This window comes from Antechinus flavipes, chromosome 2, assembly GCF_016432865.1.
Source record: "Antechinus flavipes isolate AdamAnt ecotype Samford, QLD, Australia chromosome 2, AdamAnt_v2, whole genome shotgun sequence".
NCBI lineage: Eukaryota > Metazoa > Chordata > Mammalia > Dasyuromorphia > Dasyuridae > Antechinus > Antechinus flavipes.
In genome coordinates, this window is record NC_067399.1 from 474,085,328 (window position 1) to 474,107,122 (window position 21,795).

The 21,795-nt window shown below is 39.4% G+C and overlaps 1 protein-coding gene across 1 annotated transcript in view; it reads left to right on the plus strand.

Annotated features, from left to right (window-relative positions):
* Positions 1 to 311: 311 nt before the first annotated feature.
* PEPD (peptidase D) overlaps positions 312 to 21,795 on the plus strand; it is a 255,845-nt gene continuing 234,361 nt past the window's right edge. The window contains exons 1-3 of the mRNA XM_051979735.1: positions 312 to 393; positions 17,133 to 17,316; positions 20,285 to 20,412. Of these exons, the coding sequence (XP_051835695.1) occupies positions 377 to 393; positions 17,133 to 17,316; positions 20,285 to 20,412 (329 nt within the window). The 5' untranslated portion in view covers positions 312 to 376. The remainder of the gene's footprint in view (positions 394 to 17,132; positions 17,317 to 20,284; positions 20,413 to 21,795) is intronic.

The window sequence follows — 21,795 nt, forward strand, 5'->3', positions numbered from 1 at the left end:
GTGCCGCACTTCGGGATCGACAGCCCCAGGCCTTCAATTTCAAAGATCAGCCCCGCCCCCAAGCATTCGCCCCTTCCCCAGCCCTGCCAGCCAGGGTTCCACGCAGAGCCACGCCCCCAGGAGTGGCCCCTCCCGGGGGCAGTGGTCCGGAACACTGTTTGTACTGTTTGTCCCGGAGCACTACAACTCACACTCGGGGGAGAGGCATTTCGTTCTAGACACGCCCATATCCCCACCCCTCTCACCCCAGGGCCCAATCACACGAGATCCAGGATGAGTCCCGCTCCACCCCATCTTTCCCGGCTCGCAGAAAAGCCTCTGGTCAGCTGACCGTCCCCTCAGAACACGTGACGAGCGATTGCACATCTGGGCTAACATGGCTGTGGCTGGGGGGTAAGTGCGGAGTTCTCTACCCCGTGTGCGTTGACTTCTCTGGAAGTTCGCCACCCACCCGAATCTGGAGCCGCCCGAAGGCGCTGGGGCACTCGGGACCAGTTTTCAGGGAGGGTGTAGGTCGCTTTCTGGGGATCCTAGGGAGCCGTTGACAGCTACTGCTCCTTCTCACATCCCCCCTCCCCCGCTCCCTGTCCACTTCTCCGCTTCCGGGAATGGAGAGCGTTGCGGGACCTGAGGGGTGCATGCGCTTGTGCGTGTGTATGTGTGTGTGTGTTTTGCTTAGGTGTGATTTTATTCCATCTGCCTATCCTCATCTTTTCCCATTCTGCCAACGTTCTTAACCCGAGCATCCGAGTTTAAGAGATCTTGTAGTATCGAGGCTCTCTCTTCCAGTTCTTTTCATCTCTTCTCAAACTTCTCTTGGCTCTTTCTCTCCCCACTCAGTTGATAATCTTGCCTTACATTTTACGGAAAAAATTGAGGCCATTCAACGTGAGCTCCCTCTTTTCCCCTCTTCCCCATTTCCTATAACTCTTATACTGCTATCTCCTCCTTCACCCTTGCCTCAAGTGATGAAGGTGATGCGGTTAGTGTCACCCCAGTCAAAAGTGCCTCACTCCTTATCAAGACTCTCCTCTCTACTTGCTCTAAGAGATCTTATTCCATCCTGTCTCCTCCAGCAGATTGATACTTATGACATCCGTGCTCTTTCACTTATTTTCATCAGTCTCTCCCCATCTAAAGGCTCATTCCTTGCAGCTCACAAATGTGTCCTTAACTTTAATATCCTGGGGGGAAAAACTTGGTCCTTCTATTCCCACCAACCATGTCCTGTATCTCCACTGTCCTTTGTATCTAAAATCTTGCAAATGCCAGCTGCCAAAGTATCTTCACTTTCTCTTCTCTCGAATTTTAACTCTTTACAATCTGGTTTCTGATATTATTCCACTGAAACTATTTGCTTCAAAGGTACTGATGGTCACTTAGTTGTTAAATATAGTGGCCTTTTTTCCATTATCATTCTTCTAGATTTTTTTGTTGCCTTTGACATTGTTGATCCCTTTCTCTTCCTTGATAACGCTTCAAGTTTTTGGGAAACTCCTCTCTTCTGGTTCTTCTACTTCATGGCTCCTTCTCTTTTTCCATAGATCTAACTCCATATCACTCTGTAAACATATTTCCTTCAGGGACTTCTTCTCTTTTCCCTCTCTACCCATCACTTGGTAATTTCATCAGCTCCTATGGATTTAATTATCATCCTTATGCTGATGATGTTCATATTTACCCATTCTGCCTTTCAGACATCTCACATTGGATATCTTGTTCAAAACCAAACTCATTATCTTTCTCCCTAAATTCTTCCCCCTCCTACCTTCCTTATTACTGTAGAATCCTTCAGGCTCGAAACCTAGGAGTTATCTTAAAACTCTTTACTATCTCTTGACCCTCATATCCCAGTTGTTGCCAAGGTTTGTTGATTTCTCCTTTGCAACATCTTTTAAATACACCCTCTTCTCTCTTCTTACGTTGTCACTTTGGCGCAGGCCCTCATCACCTCATGCCTAGATTATTGCAATAGCCTATTGTTGGGTCTGCCTTCCTCAAGTCTCTTCTCATTCCAATCCGTTCTCCATTCGGTCACTAAAGTGACTTTGCTAAAGCACAGACTCCTTCCCGCCTCAGTAAAGTCCAATAATTCTGTTTTCTCCTTGCTCAGATTGACATTCAAAGCCCTTCATAATTTAGCTCTTCCTGAGACACTTCATCTCTTAACAAAAGAAATTTTCCAAGCCTAGAATGCTCTCTCTCCTTTGCTCTTTCTACTGCCCTCTAAAGTTCCACCTTCTACAGAAAGCTTTTCTCAGCTCCTTTTATTTCCAGGGCTTTTACTCTTTTAACTGTTTTCTACTTATCTTGCATATAGCTTGTTTTATGTGTATCTCCCCTATTAAACTGCAAACTCTTTGAATAGAGACTCTTTTTTGGATCTTTTTGTATCTTTGTCACTTAGCCCAACACCTGACATATACTAATTGTTTAATTAATGTTGATTGAGTCCAATCTTCTCCTTTTGTTCAAATGAAAAAAACAAACAAAAATAAGGGCCTGCATGTCATAGAGTAGACCACACTACCCTTGAAGTCAGAAGACCTGAGTTCTGTTACCTATTAACTGTAACTCAGATGGCATGTCCACCAGGAAACCCCCCAAAAAACTTGTCACATTTTGTTTTGCCAATTAGTTTGCACTTTTCTTCTGTTTTTTTTTTTTTTTTTTTTTTTTTTTTTTTTTAGGTAGCATAATTACAAGTGCCTTGACTGCCAGTGCTAAATTGTGTAAATTTTTAAATCTCCCTTTGATCAGTCCTCTTCACATTGTAAGTCCCTAATTAAACTTGTTATTTTGATCTTGGAAAACTCACTTTATGTCTTTGATTTTCTCCTCTATAAAATGAGAGAGTTGGACTGGTTGATTTTTAAGGTAACTTCCAGCCCTAAATCCTCTTAGGCCTAAAGAAAGGAAGTGCTTTACTCAGAATTGACTAGTAAGTCAGTGGTAAAAAACATCACTAACACCAGATCTTTTGGCTTCTGCTTTCATTTCACTGAGGATTTTAGGATAAAAATGGTGGTCTCAGGTGGTCTCAGCTGGGAGAAGCTTGAATATGGCCTCATGGTTAGGGAATCCCTGGAATCCTTTTTTACCAACTGGGCCCTAATATCTGTATCTGTAGAATTATGGTCATGCCCACTGGATACCTTAATGCAGAAACAGGCGTCCTAATTTCTGAGAATTTGGAAAGAATTCTAAGCTTGGGACCTGCTATAAATCTGCCGGAAGCTCCAGAAGGGCCTCAGGGCTCAATATGGGGAACTTCAGTGCCATTATACAGGTGAGGAAGTGACAGCTGAGAGGTTAAATCATTTGCCCATAATCACACCGCTAACTAAGCCCTAATCTTAGAATGCCTAGTTTCTTTCTACAGCTCAAGTGTCACCTGAGTGAAGTCTTCTCAGATTCCCACAATTGCTGGTACATTTATCTTGTGTATATTATCCATATAGGAATGTTCCCCCAAAGAATGGAAGTTCACTGAGGGCAAGACTTCACTTTTATCTTTGTGCCTAGCTGGCACAATGCCAGGTGTATGTTGAGTGCTTGTGAATTATTGAATTTAATGCTTATGAATTGATTCAAGATATCCAAGATGGAGTTCAAAGTTAGGCCTTTTTGACTCCAAGTTCAGCACTAAATATAAAGAACTGATCTTTCTCCTTGTTTAGTAAATGTCAGCACTTTTTTTCCCCTGTTAGTTGCACACAAAAATATTAAATCTGATTGAGATGGAGTTGTAATGAATGAAAGATATCCCACCCACATTTCTCCCTCTCCCATAGCATAAGCTCAAATTTTGTCATCTTGAGTTCCAATTGCTGAGTCTTGATAACTCTCTGATTATGATGATAGAAGTCTGAGTGGCTTGTGAATCAAAGAAATGTCTTGCTTCCAGGAAAAGTCTCTTAGAACAATCTCCCCTCCCCCCCCCCTTTTTTTTTTTTTACTTTTGAAGAATTGGAAGGTAGTAGACTTTTGGTTTGGCAAGAGAGAGAATGTTCCAGACATGGGGGAAAAAATCTTTGGAGCTAAGAGAAGTGCCTTATTCATGGAATAGGCAGGAGATCAGAGGCCCTGAATTAAAGTGTCAGGGAGTAAAGTATAAGAATACTGGAAAGATGGGAATGACTAAGTTATAAAAGGTTTTGGTTGCCAAACTGAGCAAGGAGGCAACCAGGGGCCATTGCCATTTACTGGGTAAAGAGCCTTGAGGTGGAGAGGAGAGTGGTAGGAGGGGAGATGTTAAAACAATAGAACCTCTGTTTTAGGAAAATCAATTTATTAGCTGAATGGAGGAAGGATTGGAATGAGGGGAGTCTTGAGGTAGGCAGGCCTACCTATGGGTTATTACAGGCTTTTAGGCATGAGATGATAATGGCCTGAGCTAGAGTGGTAGCAGTGAATCAGGGGAGAAGGAGGCACATTTAAGAAATATAAAGGAGAAATTAACAGGTCTTGGCAATGGCTTGGTTATGGAGGTGAGATGGAGTAAAGAGTCCAGGTTGGATGGTAGGAGTTGGGGAGGTAATAGAGGGAAAGATAATGAGTTTGGGTTTGGACATATTGAATTTAATATGTGAACTGGGCATCCATTTTGAGATGTTTGAAAGGTAATTGGGGATGTGGAACTGGAGATCAACAGAGTTTGGGGCAGATTTGAAAATCATCAGCATAAAGATGATCAATCCACCATAGGGAGGTCATACCATGACATGTAAGTGAATTGGATTTGAATGAGAGAGAGCTGTGCAAGGTCACCTGCCTCACTTTCCCCTCCAGAATCACCTGGGTCCAGTGACCAGATGTAAATCTAGAGGACTGGAAATGACCCTGGATGAAATGGGAGACCATGGCCTTTTTAAGCTAAGGTCTTTCACCAGTCTCCGTTTGACAGAAGCACACCCATTCAGTGATTAAGGCTAGATTGCAATTGAGACAAAGGATGATTAAGGTTAGATTGCAATTAAGACAAAGGGTGACCTCTTTCACCTAATCCAAAAAAATCTGAATAAATAAATCTGAGAAGGGGAGACCCTCAAGGTTTGAGTCTGGATGGACTTAGATCTCTGGTTCTCCATACTATAGATCTCCTTTGATAATCATTATTTCTGTGACCTTGGGTTGGTTACAAATTCCTGTAGCTTTCCTTATCAATATAAATGAAGGTGGGGCATCTGAAGTCCCTCCTAGCCTGGAGATGAGTGGTTTTAAGTATGGTCCTAAAGTTGTTATTCCAGCTAATATAAACATAGATTTGAAGTGCCACATCTCTAGGGGAGATAATGTATAGATAAAACATGTCATTTCTGAAGTAACTTTTTAGAATTTACCCAGCAAATATTTTAAGTACCCATTTCTGTTGAAGGGACTGAGATACACAGATGCAAAAACAGTCTTTCCTCTTCCCTTCCTACCCTACAGTGTAATAGAGCTAACTCAGAAGGAAATGAAATCTTCAAGAGAAGGAACAAATTTCTTCTGCCCTGGTAGTCACAGTGTAAAACACGTTTTAGTGTCAATTTTGTATTCTCAGTTTCACCTAAATCCTGAGTCCCTTATTGTACTAGTGTGTTGGAGTGGGATGATAGGTCCTAGGCTAGGAAAGCTCAGTTTTCTATTTGTTTTCTTTACTGGCTTCTCTTCTCTACCCAGTTGTATTTTCAGGAGCTTATTGACTGTTGGAGTTACAAGTATAATGCCGGAGAAACTGAGGCAAGTTGTAGATTAGAGAGTTTTCAATATTTTAATTAAAAGGGAGAGATTGTGCTGGGGACATGCTGCCCCCAGGGCTGATGTCCAAGGATCCAGCAGCTCTCAATGACATATATATGCAGGTGGCTTCAAGCTACAGGGGTAGACCGAGGCAGAGGCAGAGTCAGAGCGCTGAGAACAGGAATTGGACTATCAATCTGGTTCTAACAGGGTGGGGGAGGCACGGGACATTTTGATAAATTGGGATTACAGAATGGGGAGGGTACCCAACATTCTGATGATGTCTAAGATAGCAGGTCTTTCTCCTTATCTGGATCCTCATGATTAGGAGGGAGGCATGGTATTGCAGAATTGAGCAGAACAATTAGGAACTGAGGCAGAATAATTCAGGGAAACTGAGTCAGGACAATTAGGAAAACTGAGTCAGGACAATAAAAGGAAACTGTGGCACAACACAAAGGATCTTAAAAATACAATTACTTTAGTGTGTTCACTTAATAAATGAGAAAACTGAGGCCCAAAAAGAGGAGGGAGAATTGATTATGGTCATCTTAGTAAAGTGGCAGAGCTGGACCAATTCATTTTCCAGCTCTTTCCTTTTAGCTTCAAATTTCTCTGATATTTTTGCTTAGTAGTTATCTTCTTCCTCAGATCTCAATCTAGCATTTTGTTCTTTAACTCTATAATGCATCTATCTATCTATAAATTAATTAATAATTTTTGTCTTGTTCTTTATTAGAGTAAAATCTGAAAGCAGATTGTTTTTAATCTAAACTTTGTATCCCCTAGCATAATGTTCTGCTGATAAGTGATCAAGAATACATACATTTAAATTTGAACTATCTTCTTCATGCTGATAATTCTTAAATATGCATCTCTGATCTTAACAACTTTCTCTATCCAGAGTTGGTCTTTGCACCCCCTGATATTTCCAACTGCCCATAGTTGGAATTCTATCTAACTGTTCCATAGTCATTTCATTCTTAACAAATCCAGACGAGATTCTCCCAATTTCCTTATTTTCCCCAAAGGCAAATGACCTTTTACCTCATTACCTAGACTTGTCATCTCTTTCACTTTCTTCATTCTTATGTCTATTTTTTGATATTTCCTCAAGATTTATCTCTTCTTTTCTGTCTTATGCCTGGACTATTGCAATAACTTCTTTGGCTCTAATCATAAGATTTTAGGATTATATAAAGATTTAGAGCTTGAATGAACCTAAAAATCAAGTCCAGATCCTTCATTTTATTGTTGAGGAAAGTGAGATTCAAAGAGGCAGGGATTGAACCTGTCCTCCTCTGACTCCAAATCACCTTCCCAAACTTAAAACATGTTATTCTTCAACTCAGTTTCTTATATTCTGTGGGACAAAGTTCATACTCATCAGTCTGGCATTCGGGGCCTCTGTAATTTATACTTTATCTCTCTGTCCCCACACACAATCTGTCTTTTTACTCTTACTTATTATCTCTCCTTTCTATACAGTGTTTTAGGTAAACTTGAACTATGCTCCTAATGGGTCATAAAAATGCTTTATTAGTGATGTGTCATGCTCTTTTCAATGGAAATTTGTTTTTCCCAGGGATGTGTACAGCTTGAATCTTACAGGTTTTGCATTTTTTCCCCCTCCTCTCTTACTTTAGCCAATTCTGTTTACTCTGCTGGAATACCTTTCTCCCAGCCTCTCATTTTTTATTGCCCAACTAAAGTGCCACTTTCCCCATGAAGCCTCCTTTGAATCATTCCCATACTCTGAACTATATGAAGGACTACCACATTTCTACCATGTTCTGATAGTTATTTATTTCCTTGTCATCACATCTAATAAATTATAAGCTTCTTGAGAAGAAACTCTTATTACCTGTCTTTAGCTTCTGGCACAAAACCTTATACATAGTAGGTGCTTAATAAATGTTTATTGAAGAATGTATGCAGTATAATTTTAAATTCAGCTAACATGAACATTCTAAAATGCCCTGAACATTCTGGTTAGAAGCTTTGCTGTAATTGGCAAGACAGGAGAATTCTTTTTTTGAAATCCTGTGAAATAGAATTAAGTTAAAAAATAACAGTGAATTGTCATCAGGATCTGTGTAGCTGCCAAAAGCCGTTTTTGTTGTTAAGAAATAACTAGGTTACAGTGAGACTGTAGTCATTTGTTATTCTCGTTGTGGCTCTGACTTTCTTATACTCAACTCTGGTTACTAGTTTACATTGCACCAATTTTCTTTTGCTTTTCCATCTGAAACTTCTGAAGAAACTTTTGTCCTTTTGCCTATGCTAAGGCTGTTTTGATTAAGAATGTCCAGAAGGTAGACTTTCTTTAAAAAAAATGATTTGTGCTGACTATTCCCTCTCTTTTCCCAAGGACTTAAGGGTTAGAGAAAGCCTAAGGAAGGATCCCTTGTCCCAAGTCCCTTATACTCTTTCACAGATTTGATTTCCTGTAGTTAAAAATGTATTTCTTTGGATCTTCCAGACTTTTCTCCTTCCAGAATTCTTTTTTAAAATTCATTTGGGAGGTTTAAATTTCAGAAGAGAAGAAAGGGATTCAAAAACAAGGGAATGCATGCCATCTTACCAACAAAGCATTACAAAAATAAAGTTATAAATGTTTTATTAGTTTGCTTTTGCTGTGTTTGCAACAGGAAGTTGTCAGGTTTCTATTTTTTGGATGCTAAGGTCCTTGAGGAGTTTGATTTCTACTGTGATAAATCATATATTGGCTTTCAACCAACCTGTCATTTCCGTGAAAGTCTTGTAATAATTAATAAGTGATAGAACATTGCTCTTGAGCTTGAGGTCACTTGGTTACTACTCCTTCTCTTAAAGCCATCTTGGCACCAGATCAGCACAGTACAGTAATAATGTAGTTGAGTACAGTACTGATCAACTTTGGAAGCAGAGAAAAGCAAAGAAATGCTCTTCAGGTAGAGAGAAATGTCTTCATTAAGTAGATTCAAAAGAGAATCACAGAGTTAAACTTGAACTGTGGGTTTTGATTATTAGTATTTTATATATGAAGACTTTGGGGGAGTACCTCTGTCAGGGCTACTGAACCATAAATGTGAAGTAGGAAATGTAAGTCTGACCATGCAGGCCCCATGCCCTTTAATAAATTGGAGTATTCCCTATTGTCTCAGGGATCAAATAGAAAAATCTTCTGTTTGGCTTTCATAGCCCTTCAGAACTTGGTCAAATGTAAAACATTTCCAGTCTTCTTATATTCCACTCCCTTCCACATCCTTTGCAATCTGGTGCTGATGGCCTCCTTTTCTTATTATTTATTGATTGAATGTTTGATTGATTGTTTCTCCATAGAATACTATATCTCCCAACTTGGGAGTCAGTGAAAATGACTGCCCTGAATGCTTGACATGCTTTTGTTCTTCATTTTTACCTCCTTTCTTTTAATTCTTTTAAACCCCAACTAAAATCCCATTTTATACAAGAAGCCTTTCCTAATCCCCCTTAATACCAGCACCTTCTATCTGTTGATCATTTCCTTTTGAACTTTTATGAATATATCTTGTTTTTATATAGTTGCCTGCATATTCTGTACCCTTTTAGATTAAATTACTTGAGAGAAGAAACTGCCTTTTGACTTTTTTTGTATGCTCAACAATATTTAATATAGTTCTTGGCACATAGTTGGTGCTTAATAAATGCTTGTTGACTTAAATGTGATTATAGACTTTTACATTATTTTCTGGATCAACATAGTCAAGGCTGTTTCTTCTCATTTCTTCACTTTTCTTTTGCCAAATATATATAGCACTGGTATATTAGGCAGTAAAAACTTTTCATGCATGAGCTCTTTCAGCTGAGTTCCTGGCAGCCTGTTCCTTGGTTAGGACTTTAAGATCCTAGATGCCCTCATTAAATAGCAAAAATGAGCGAGAAGCACTACTGTGTACCCAGATGTCCCATTTGATCATCTTGGCCAGGTGGGGCTCTGGCCCCATAGCCTCATTCCAAGACTGCCTGAGCCTCAGCAGGAAGAGTAGGACACAGGATTAGTCATCTATGTCTCTGACCATGGGATGGATTGGACTTAGAGCAGGGATCAAAAATAAGCGTATCCATCTATGTTTATCTTGATTGATATGAATGTAAAAATGATGGGAGTCCTGTTAGTTAGGGGACTCCTACTGAGAGAAGGATTAAAGGGAATTGAATTGGCAGATACTCAAGTTAAGAGTTGTCAGCATTGGGTTTCTGTCAGAAAATGCCCAATAACATCCAAATGCATTTGTGACCATCATGCTTGTCCCGTCTCACCTTCAGAACTCGAGATGCCAGATTTGGTGGCTTCGACAATAGAAAGGGAGTGGTGTCTAGAGAAGTGTGATGCTGGTGCTAGCCTAGTCTTGGCAAGTTGGAGCTTCACTTTTATGTTTTTCTTAGCTCACCTCCTTGGAAGAAGACATACAGCAACTGTGTCATGTGTCCTCTAGGTTAGAACCAAGCTCAAGTCTGAGGGAGGATGGGCAGTGATGAGAGATGGCCTGGTACATTAGATCAGGGTGTCTGTGCTGTGGGTGAAGGGGCCTGTAAATGGCCACATCATAGTGTGAGTAGCTTCTCTCTTCCCCCTCCCGCCTCCCCAAATGAGGTCTTTGTCATTGGATTGATTTTCACAGAATTCTAGAATCTCAGTGAGAAGGGACTTTGAAGAAGATTTTCAAGATATGTTGTGTCTGTTTTCGAGGAAAGCTTAGGTTTCATACTGCGTTAAGAGAGGTCTAATATCCAGGATGAGAAAGGTGAGAGTCCTACTGTACTCCATCTTGGTCAGACATTTGCAGTCTTGTGTTCCCTTCTGGGTGCCATATTTTAGGAGGGACAATGATAAGCTGGAGTGTGTCCAGAAGATAGCAGCCAAACTGATGAAAAGAATTGAATTTATGCCAGATGAGGATTGGTTGAAGGAGCTAGGTATGGCTAGCCTAGAGAAAAGAAGATGTAGGAGAAATGTCAAAGCTGTTTTCAAGTATTTACAAAGAATTCAGGTGGAACACATTACATTTTATTAAATTTGCTCTATTTGGTCTTAGAGGGCAGAATCAGGAGCAAGGAAGAGGATTTCTTATCACTGGAGGTCTTTAAGTGGATGCTAATAGATGGCTGTTTGGAATATTTTAGAAGGGATTCCTGTCCAAGTATCAATTGCTCTTTGAGATTCCTTCTAGTTCTGAGACTCTGTTATCCAGCCTTTCCCTTATCTGAAACATGAATCATCTTTACCTAACCTTTACCACCTAAAAAACTTTATATCTTCAATAAAAGGGCAGGATTCTTTATATCTGAAAAAGCCTACATGCTGAGGAAAGCTCAATTCAAGTCATAAGATCTAGTGAAGTTAATTTTTTAAACACTTTTATTGAGTTGAAGAGAAAAATCAGTTCAAAATCAATGAAGTTAATAAAACACCTCACGATTTTCTCCTTTTTAAACTCAACAGGTTTCAAAGAAAAATTCATTTTAAAAAATCTCTGCTATTTAAAGATGGTCTTTTTAAAAATTGGCCTCTTTCTAAACTCACTGCTTTTTTTTTTTTTTTAAAACTTAGGAACATAAGAGTTGAAAATATTAAGTTAAAAAATTAAACTTATTGATTTTTGAAGGCCCTTGATTGATATATTGTGGACCACACATAGCTTTGGGAATTAAAAAAGTGGGGTTCCTTTAACTAGCTATGTGATTTTGGGCAAGACCTTGTCTTATCTGTTGCCTCTATGATTCTTTTCTAAAATGAAGGGTTGAACTGCATGAACTCTGAGAGCCCTTCTACCTTAGTCTTTGGTTCTAATAACTTAGTCTTTCCTTCTTGTGCTTCAAGAAATGTCTGGGAAAACATCATTTCTGTGCACCCATAATGTTGGGGGCCTTGGTACTGTTTTTTAGAATAGTATGGGTCACTGTAAACTTTCTTCACTTGAGTTGATTGTCTTTGTTATTCATTAAGATGGGTCTAGATTGTTAGGTATAATTTCTCCTGCAATTGTTGTATTAAGATTTATACCCTTAAAACTGCATTTGTGGTTTAATATATAAGCTCTCTCTCTTGTCTTCTAGTTTTCAGAAACTTATCTTTTCTCTCTGATTTTTATGATGAACTTTATTTTTTAATTTTTTTATAAACCTTTTTATTTTCAACACATATGCATAGATAATTTGACATTGACCCTTGAATAGCCTTGTTTCACATTTTCTCCTCCTTCCCCCCACCCCCTCCCCTAAATGACAAGCAATCCACTTTATGTTAAATATGTTAAATCCAATATGTATAAACATATTTTTACAATTCTCTTGCTGCACAAGAAAAATCAGATTAAAAAAAGAAAGTAAATGAATAAGAAAACAAAAAGCTAGAGAACAACAACAAAAAGAGTGGGAATGTTATGTGATCCACATTCAGTTCCCACACTCCTCTCTCTGGGTGTAGATGGCTGTCTTCATCACAAGATCATTGGAATTGGCACTATGATGAACTTTAATGAGATAGGAGAGGAGAATTTTTGAATGAATTTGAGCCTAAGTGCTGATATTAGCTATTGTGATTGTGTCTGCTGGCTGGCTGTTACCACATAGTGAAGTAATGTTTTTTTTTTTTTTTTTTAAATAAATTCTTCTCCACTTTGTTTCTGTCCTTCTATCTGAAGAGATCAATTACCTTGACATATCTTGATCTATATTGCCTGCAGTAATACAAACAAGTCCACATTCCTCAGTGTGAGAGTAGGAGGCCCAGCTCATGATCTCTCTCCACAAGTTTGTGTGGGTAGGCAAGAAACAAAAGACATGAAAATAATACTTTGGTTTTAAAGAATCTAGCTTGTCTAACTCCCTCACCTTCAGGTCCCTGAATTACAATTGTAAGGAAAAGTTAAGTTTGCAACAAACACATGTTTCCTCACAGATTTCCAGTTGGGAGTAATTGGGGAAACAACAGTGAGAGCTCCAGAATCAGTAGGCTTGGATTTCAGTCCCATCTTGATGGTTCCTACCCATGTTCCTTGTCACATGACCTCCCTCAACTGAGATTTCCTTTTCTGTAAATCCAGGAACTTGGATCAAAGAATGCTTCAGTACTCTATGGGCCAGTTATTAGAGCTCTTGTTGTAGTGGGGGGAGCAGGAAAGAGGGTTATTTTCTGTTCCATTGAGGATTATACACAAATTTTGTATTGACAAATATTTGGATTCTTTTAGGTAAAAAGAAGTGTGGTCAAACAGATTGAAGGCTTGAAGGCATGTTCTGAATGAGAGTGGAGTAATTCTCAGGGAAGACTTCTTTAGGATGTGATGTGAGCATGGTCTTAGCTAGCCTCCCTATACAATCCAGCCAAATTGGCTTTCTTGTTTGTCTATTTCCTGTCTCTGTGCCTTTATACGAGCCTGGATTACACTTTCTCTTTGGATTCCTTCTAAATTTAGCTCATGAGCTGTCTCCACATAGCCCCACATGGGCCATTTTTCATCCTCTCAGGTCCTAGCCTCACCCCCTCCATTTCCTGGCATTTATTTTGTATATACTTATCTAAATCTATATTGTTCCCTCCCCACCCTTTTTTTTTTTTTTTTTTTTTTTTTTTTTTTTTGCTGGGGCAGTGGAGCTTAAGTGACTTGCCCAGGATCACACAGCTAGGAAGTGTTAAGTGTCTGAGGTCAGATTTGAACTCAGGTCCTCCTGACTTCAGGACTGATAATCTATCTACTGAACCACCTAGCTGCCCCAAAGAGGTCATATTCTTAAGGGATAGGACTTTTTTTTTTTTTTTTTGTTGTTGTTGTTATTTTTGTCTTTATATCTTCAGTTCTTGGGATAGTGGCTTGGACCTGGTAGACACTTAATGTCTATTGATGAAAATTTTCTAAATTTTCTTTGATTTTCTAAAGTGCTGCCTTGACCATGTCCTCTGCCATCCAGGAACGTTCACTGGGCCTAGCATGTCAAATTTAAACTCACTGCTTGACTTTCTGGCTCCTTTACAATTTAGATCCACCTTCTCTATAGAATTTTATGAATGTATGGGGAGTCTGGGGATGGGGTATGTGGAGGGAAGTGCTAATGTCTCTGTTCCAATGCCAGGCAAGTCAAACCACCATCACCACCACCACCATTTTGACCACCATTTCTCCCCAATCCCTGATGAGAACATTCCTGCAGCTGGTCTCAAGAACCATGAAAATACTTGTATCCTCCAAGCTACCAGACCTGCTTCTTGCCCCCAAAGCCATCACTAAGGGGAGAAATCATTGCTGAGGAGGAGCTCCCTTCCTCACTTCCACCGACAATAACTATTTACCACTTGCCATGAAGATGCAGATGACACAAACGCCCTGAGAGTGACAGCACTCCTAAACCATTAGTTCTGCTTTCCACCCAGCCCCTATAGTGACTGTGCTGGGAAGCACCAGTGGAGAAGGTGCCAGCTGTCCCCCACCAGCTGCCACATACAAGGCAGGCAAGTCAGCTTAGCTATGTACCATTATTACCACCTATCACCATCTTTCCTCAGGACCTGATGGAGATAGTGTAGCCTGCACCCCAAACCCTTGGGAATAGCAATACTACTTTTTTTTTTTAAACTAAAGTTTTATTAAAAGAACATTTTCTTATAATATCTTTCATGATCCTTTTAAAAAATACATTTCATGTTATGCTTTACATATTACTGTCTTCAAGTAGAAACTGTGAAATATACTTTTATAGATTTATTCTATTGCAAATAGTGATACTTCAAGCCCAGTGCCATTAGCCATTCATTGTCCTGGAAAGCAATTCCTGAAGAGATATAGCCTGACAACTGCTAGTCCAGATGCTGTAGCCACCTCTACCAAAGATCCACAGAAAAAACTTTGACACTGTCAAATGGCTTAATATCAGAAGCTGGTGTTATTTTGTCGGTGGAAAATGACATTTTAAAAAGAGGCATTGCCGTTTGTTTTGCTGTTGCATTCTAAGGATTGTGGGGCCTTTTCAGCTGACTTGCAGCTGAAACCCTTCTCTCTGTTATCTTCTATATTAGAATGTGAGCTTCTTGAGAGAAGGAAGTGTCTGTATCCTCAGTTTCTTAAAGCACACAGTGTTTCACACAAAGTAAGCACTTAATAAATGTTTTATTCACTTATTCTGCTTACTATCCATTCTAGAAGAGCAGATCTCACTCTTCCATGAATTATCTGTGTTCATTCCCACTTCTGAGTCATCACTTAAGATTGTTTTTGTTGGGATATCTATCTTCTTCTCTTTCTAAATTTTAACTAACCTCCAAGGTCCATCTCCAAGGATTACCTCCTTCAAGCCCCTCTTTCCCCAACTCCACTTTTCCTTTCCTAATACTTGTTATGGTCTGGGACCCTCTGAGTGGCCATATCCCCAGACCACTTGTCCTCTTTCCAGAACAGCCCCAACAACTACTGTGTGGAGAAGGGGCCAGAAGTCTCCCCCAACTGCCACACATGGCAAATAAGGCAGTGTGGATGAAGCTACAAGAGACTGGTATTCAGCGGGAGAGAAGGAGTCACGTGTGTTAGGTCAAGCTACTACTACTAGCACCTTGGGCTCCCTCTCAACAAGTTCTTTTCTCCATTCTCTGAACGACTATAACCACTCACACTGCTTGTGTGATTGGGAAGGATTCACTATCCTTCCCAGTAAGATGAAGGACCATTGGACTTTAAACCATGGTCTACCTGACCCTTGCAAGCTCCCTTAATATTGCCATTATCATATGCCTGAGGGAACCCTGGACTTTGCCATCTACTCTACTTTGGTACCCTTAATACTACAGGCCTGTCTCCCTTGAAACTGAACTTTCTTCTGTGTGTTGTGTCTCCCAATTAGAATGTAAGCTCTGTGAGAGCAGAGACTAACTCAGTTTTCCATCTATTTCTCCAGAACTTGGCTAAGTGTTTGGCACTAAGTTTAGTACTTGATAAAAGCTTTTTTTATTCATTCAGTCATTTCCCAAATGCAGTCTAACCAATTCTGGGCCCAGATCATTGTTTCCTTGCAGCATCTGCAATATATTTCATAAGATAAATATACTGAGGGACTAACTGCTAGACCATCTGTCCAACTGTATGATATAAACTGGATGAAATGTGTTCTACAGACACTTAGTTTTCTCTGTATTGATTTCTAGGTAGTGTGATAGGTGCGCAGTACTTACTAATGGTATCTTTAGGTTTTAGGTTAGAGATAGTATGTGGTATCTTATAATAATTAGAAAAGTATTGGTTAAAACCCAGATACTCTCTGCCAAAACCTTCTGAGGAAAAGCACCAATATCTCCCTCTTGCCTTTAAGATAAAATACAAAGTGTCCTGTTTGACATTTAAGGACTTAACAATCTGGCTACAAAGCAGCCTACTTTTCCAGGTTTGTTTTTGCATCATATCCTATTTTCTGTTTCTTGCTTACATTCCCTTTCTTACTGCCCTTATACTGGCTGATTCTCCCTGGTGTTGGAAATGTACCTCCTCCCCATCTTCGTTCAAGGCTCAGGTTGAGCATTAAATCTCTTACTCAAGATCTTTCTTAGTATCTCCAGCTGTTCATATTGCTCACCACATTTAGTTTTTACTTTGTATATATTTTATATTATATGCCATTCCATCCAATAAGCATTTATTAAGCACATATAAATATGCTAGCTATCCTACTAAGCATTAGGGATACCATTACTAAGAAGACAGAACCTGCTCTCAATAAGCTTATGCTCTAAAGAGGAAAACAACTTTGTTTCTGCCCTCTGTAAAGGCAGAAGGCTTTGGGAGGAGTTTGGTCTTAGCCTCTACACCAAGGAAAGAGGAGACAAGGGGAGATTTGAGTTAGCAGCTGGGTGGTGAAGTTAGCAGTAAAGAGCTTGCCCTGGGAGGGACATCTTGTTCCATGGAGTTGAAACCAGGCAAAGAAGTATTTGCAAAGTGGAGAAATTCGGTTATTTTCCCTGGTAGAATATAACTTGAAGTCAGGGACTGTCTCATTTCTGACTAACCATTCCCAGCATCTAGCACAGTCTGTAGCACATTGAAGGAGCTTAATAAATGCTTACTTGTTGTTTGGTGTCCACACAGCCAAACAAATGAAGCCCTCTAGGGAGTCTTTGGGAGTCATCAGTGAGGGGGTCTACCTTTCAAGCATGTACTTAGCATACTAGCAGGAAGCTTCACATTTTGTTGCATCTTTTGTAAACTGAGAATGGATTTGTGTCAATGCAGTTGTCTTCAAATATTTGCCACGTATCAATAGGTCTTTTTCTGTTTGTACAAGTGTTATCACATTGTGTGCATGTGGCGTTAAAGTCTAAGAAATCACTAAACAAGTGGTTAGGGGAGGCATGGCACATGAAGTAACTGGGATTAACTAACTGGGGTGACTTCCCTTTTTTTCAGACCTGCATATTGGCTGGGAAAGGAAACCCTGAGAGTACCGGTGGCCCTCTTCTCCTTGAATAGAAAACGTCTATGTGATCGTCTAAGGAAGAATCCAGCTGTGCAGAAATGTTCTTTGGTTCTCCTACAGGGAGGGGAGGAGACGAATAGGTACTGCACGGATACTGGGGTTCTTTTCCGACAGGTGAGTAGGGGAGGTTAGGTATAATTTGTCTTCTGGGTGTTTGTTCCTTCTGCTTGATCTCAGTTTCTGGATGTATAGGTTTAATTCATTGGTTGAAAAGGTCATTTATGTCAAAGCCTCAGTATCCTATGCTGCGTTCCCAATAACCTCATATCTGGTGTATGTTTGCAGAATCCAGCTGATTCTGAGTGCATTTATTTTACTATTGAATTGGAGCTCACATTTCAGATGAAAAATCTTACTTTTTTTATCCTTCTACTCTTATGAAATAGGTGGTAGTACAAATTGGTGGATTTGAAACTGGTGGAGTAACCATACCCTTGTAGTTATGTGTCACATGGAAGAGAGATTACATTTATTCTACTTTACTTTGGATGGCAAAGAAAGAAGGAATCATGAAGACTCAAATTTAGTTTTGATGTTAAAGGGTTCCAAACTTTTCCAGAGAGGAATAGGCTACCTTCGAATACAGTAGGTTCTTCCTTACTAGAGTGCTTCAAGGAAAGGTTTGATGATCCATTAGGGAGTATATTTTAGAGAGAACTCTAAAATTGGATTAAATGGCCTTGAAGGATCTTTCCAACACTGAGACATTCTGTGATTGTATATATGCTCAGGTATAGACTAATGTTTTGGGATTCATTATATTGCTTTGCCTTTAGAAAAGGCCATATTTAAACCTGCCCAGGCAGGTGATTTAAACACAAATGTCTTCAAAGCCTTCTTTGATCGTCACATATTTGCTATGGGCATGGCTTGTGTGGACCAAACAGTGCCTACTCCAAGGGCTCTTCAGATGCTGCTAAAGTTGTTTCTTGGCTTCAGTTTCATCCTTTGTAAAATGAGGTATTACACTAGGATCTCTAAGGATCTTCCTAGCCCTAACCTTCCAGAGGAAGCCAGCAGCAACTCTTGGCTCCTGGACTCCTTACATTTGCACTGTGTACTGTCTGCTCTTGGGATTGTTCAGCATGGTCCATTGCTGCAGCTTGGTAAGTATTAGATAATGCTACTAAAAAGGAGTTTTTTGGAGAACTGATTGCCAGGTACTTTTGGAATCAAAAGTACTTTGGCTTTTGGAGATCTTTTCTGGACTGTCATTCATCCATTTGAATAGCTGTAAACTTGGGCATTCCATTAAATGATTTTTCTGAAAAAAAATTATTGACTCTTGCACAAATTTTACCTTTCCAATATTTTAGTTTCATTTTCAGCTGAGTATATACTTATTGATAATATGCAAAAATTATCTCAAATTAGAAACTCCCCTATTTCTATACATTTAAAAAGTTTATTCCTCTAGCACTTATGGCCAAAAGCTATGAAAGCTCCTATTGCTGGTGATTTTGATGGAGACTGGAGAGAGATGGTAGAAATTTAAGTAGAAAAATTGTTCTGTGAAATAGTTTCATGTATGTAAATCAAAAAAAGCACTCTAGCAGGAAGCTTCACATTTTGTTGCATCTTCTTTTGTAAGCTGAGAATGGATTTGTGTCAACGCAATAGTCTTCAAATGTTTACCATATATCGATAGGTATGTACACAGTATAAGATTGAAATTAGCTGTTCTTTGGAAGAGATGTTGAGGAATAAGATATACCCCTTGCAGAGCTTAGCAGCTTTTTAAACATCTTTTACATTCCTACTGTGTGCAAAACAGTTATGTAGTGGATAGAATTCTGGGCCTGGAATCAGAAAGACCTGAGTTCAAATCCAGCATCAAACACGCCTAACTGTGTGACCTAGGCAAGTCACTTAATCTCTTTGCCTCAGTTTCCTCATCTGCAAAATGGGGACAATAATAGCACTTACCTTTCATGGTTGTCCTGAGGATAAAATGAGGTAATATTTGTACAATGTTTTATAATCCTTAAATTGCTATTTAAATGATAGCTATTATTGTTATTATGAAATACAAATTAAAAACAAAATAATTACCTTCAAATTTAAATTTTCTTATTGAAATTTTTTTTTGGGTATTACCTTCATTAACAAATATATTCCTTCCTTTCTCCCTATCCAGAGAACCAGCCTTCATGGTAAATAATAAAAAAGAAAAGGGGAAAAAAGCAGCTTAGAAAAACTTACCAGCCCATCAGCCAGTGACTGTTAGTCCATACCTTGTCCTTCTGCATAGAGGAAGGAAGCTGCATTTTCTTATCTCTTCACTTGCTTGTTATAATTCTTTCCATTTATATTGTTATCTTTATGCATTTTGAATTGTTTTCCTAGTTCTGTTTCCTTTGTACCAGCTCCTGTGAAAGATCATTGAACCTCCTTATTTTATAGATGAGGAAAATCAGGATCAGAGAGGTTGAGGCACTTATTCAAAATCATACAGCTAAGTAGTGGCAAGTCCAGATGAGAAATCTAGATAATATATGGAATATATTTGCTTTGCAAATCTTAAGAGCTTTTATCTAAATATCAACTCTTACCTATTTTTTGCTTTCCTAGAGCCTAGAAACACTCAAAAACATTACTATGGCTATTCAGGGTATCAGTTAGATGTTTGAAGGCAGTATGGGATTGATTGCCATGTGTATAGTACAGACTAGAGGATTTCCAAAGGGAAGAGTCATCCCTTAGGGCTTCATTGGTTAGGGAAAGACTTCATGGAAAAGGAGTTTGAAGTAGGCCTTGATGGAGAGTTAGGCTTTGGAAAGGGTAACAAGAGTGGCCTCATTCTAGACCTGAGTTGCTCGCCTCTCTGGGCTCCAGGCAGAATGGGGGTGCAGGCCTTTCATTCTATGCTGATGCCCTCGGAGCCTCACCTAGTCCCTGGTGTAGGGAAGGTGCTTAATACTTGTTGACTGATTAACTTTAAAATGCTTTTAGCTCTTAACAGTCTGCTGCCTGTGGAGGGTGTTCAGCCCAACACGAAGAGAGTTTTTGCCACTGTAAATTCTGTGCTAGCCTGGGCTGACTCACTTCGTAACTAATATTCTTCCCTCGTTCCTTACCCTAGGAATCCTTCTTTCACTGGACTTTTGGTGTCACAGAGCCAGGCTGCTTTGGAGTCATTGATGTTGACTGTGGAAAATCTATCCTGTTTGTTCCCAGGCTCCCTGAAAGCCATGCCACCTGGATGGGAAAGTAAGATCCTTTAACGTGTGTGCGTGTGTGTATGTGTGTGTGTGTGTGTGTGTGTGTGTGTGTGTGTGTGTGTGTGTAGTTTTGTGTTGGGATGAGTCTGAGTGAGTCAATAAAGGTTTATTGGAGATCAGGAGAGCAGGCCATAGATGAAGAAGTTTGCTTTCTTGTTGTTTTATGATTATGTTTGGATACACCAGGAAAACATGAATTTGTAAGGATTAAAATATTTTTATTGATATCTTTTGTTTTTACTTCATTGTCATTTCTAAATATATTCTTTACCTTTTCTCTACCCAGCAAGTCATCCCTGCAATAAAGTTTAAAAAAAGAGAAAAAAAATTTTATATAATCAACCTTTACATCAATGGGCAGAAAGTACATTTTTATTTTCTTAATTCTTTTTTGGGGACCAAGACATAATTACATTGTTCAATTTAGTTTTGTTTTTTTTTTTTTGGTGGATCTTTTAGTTTACATTGTTGTAGCCATCATGTATATTGTTTTGTTTTGTTTTGTTTTTGGAATCAATAATATATGAAAATTGCCTTTTTTTGAATGCCCTTTCACACAAGTATAATAAATGAATGAAAAACCCCCCAACATTTATCAAGCTCCTGCTATGTGCTAAGCACTGTATTGCACTCTAGGAATATAAATACAAAAGCAAAGATAGTCCCTAACTTTAAAGGTCTTATATTCTAATAGGCAAAAAACATATATTGGGGAGAGAGATGTTTGGGTTTGGGAAATCACAGGGATAGTGAGTGGAACCATAGGCAGTTGATTGACATGGCCTTTTCAGTAATAATGGCAGTCCAATTTCCAGATGTCTAAAGCCAGGGATGGGAGGATGCAGAGGAAAGGTGGATGGCAAGAGTGGCTCGGGTGGATTACAAAGCATGACTTGAATTCAGGGAGCCATGAGACACATTCACTAGTGTGGACATTGAGGGCCCCAGAACTGAAGTTCAAGAACAGAGAAAGTTCAGACCTCGAGGGCAGGGTCTTCTGAGCAGATGAATGGTAAGAATTTGGCTGGAGCAGGACGTGAAGCATGACTGGGACTCATCCATAATGGGCCATCTATTACTCAGAATAGTTTAGTGTATCATTCAAGAGACCTGGCTTTGTCCTGGATGTGTCTCCTTAGCTGTTTGCGATATTGAATCAGTCACTTTATATCTCTGATCCTTGGTTTCTTCTGTAAAAGATAAAACTTTATCTATAATATACTTGTACTACCTATCAAAGGATAATCGATTTGGAGCTTGAAGGGTCATTTAGAGAAGTCGTTTACTCCCACCCTCTCATTTTACACATGAGGAAACTGAGGCCCCAAGAAGTTACCAATGACTTTTTGAAAGTCATACAGATAGATAGTAA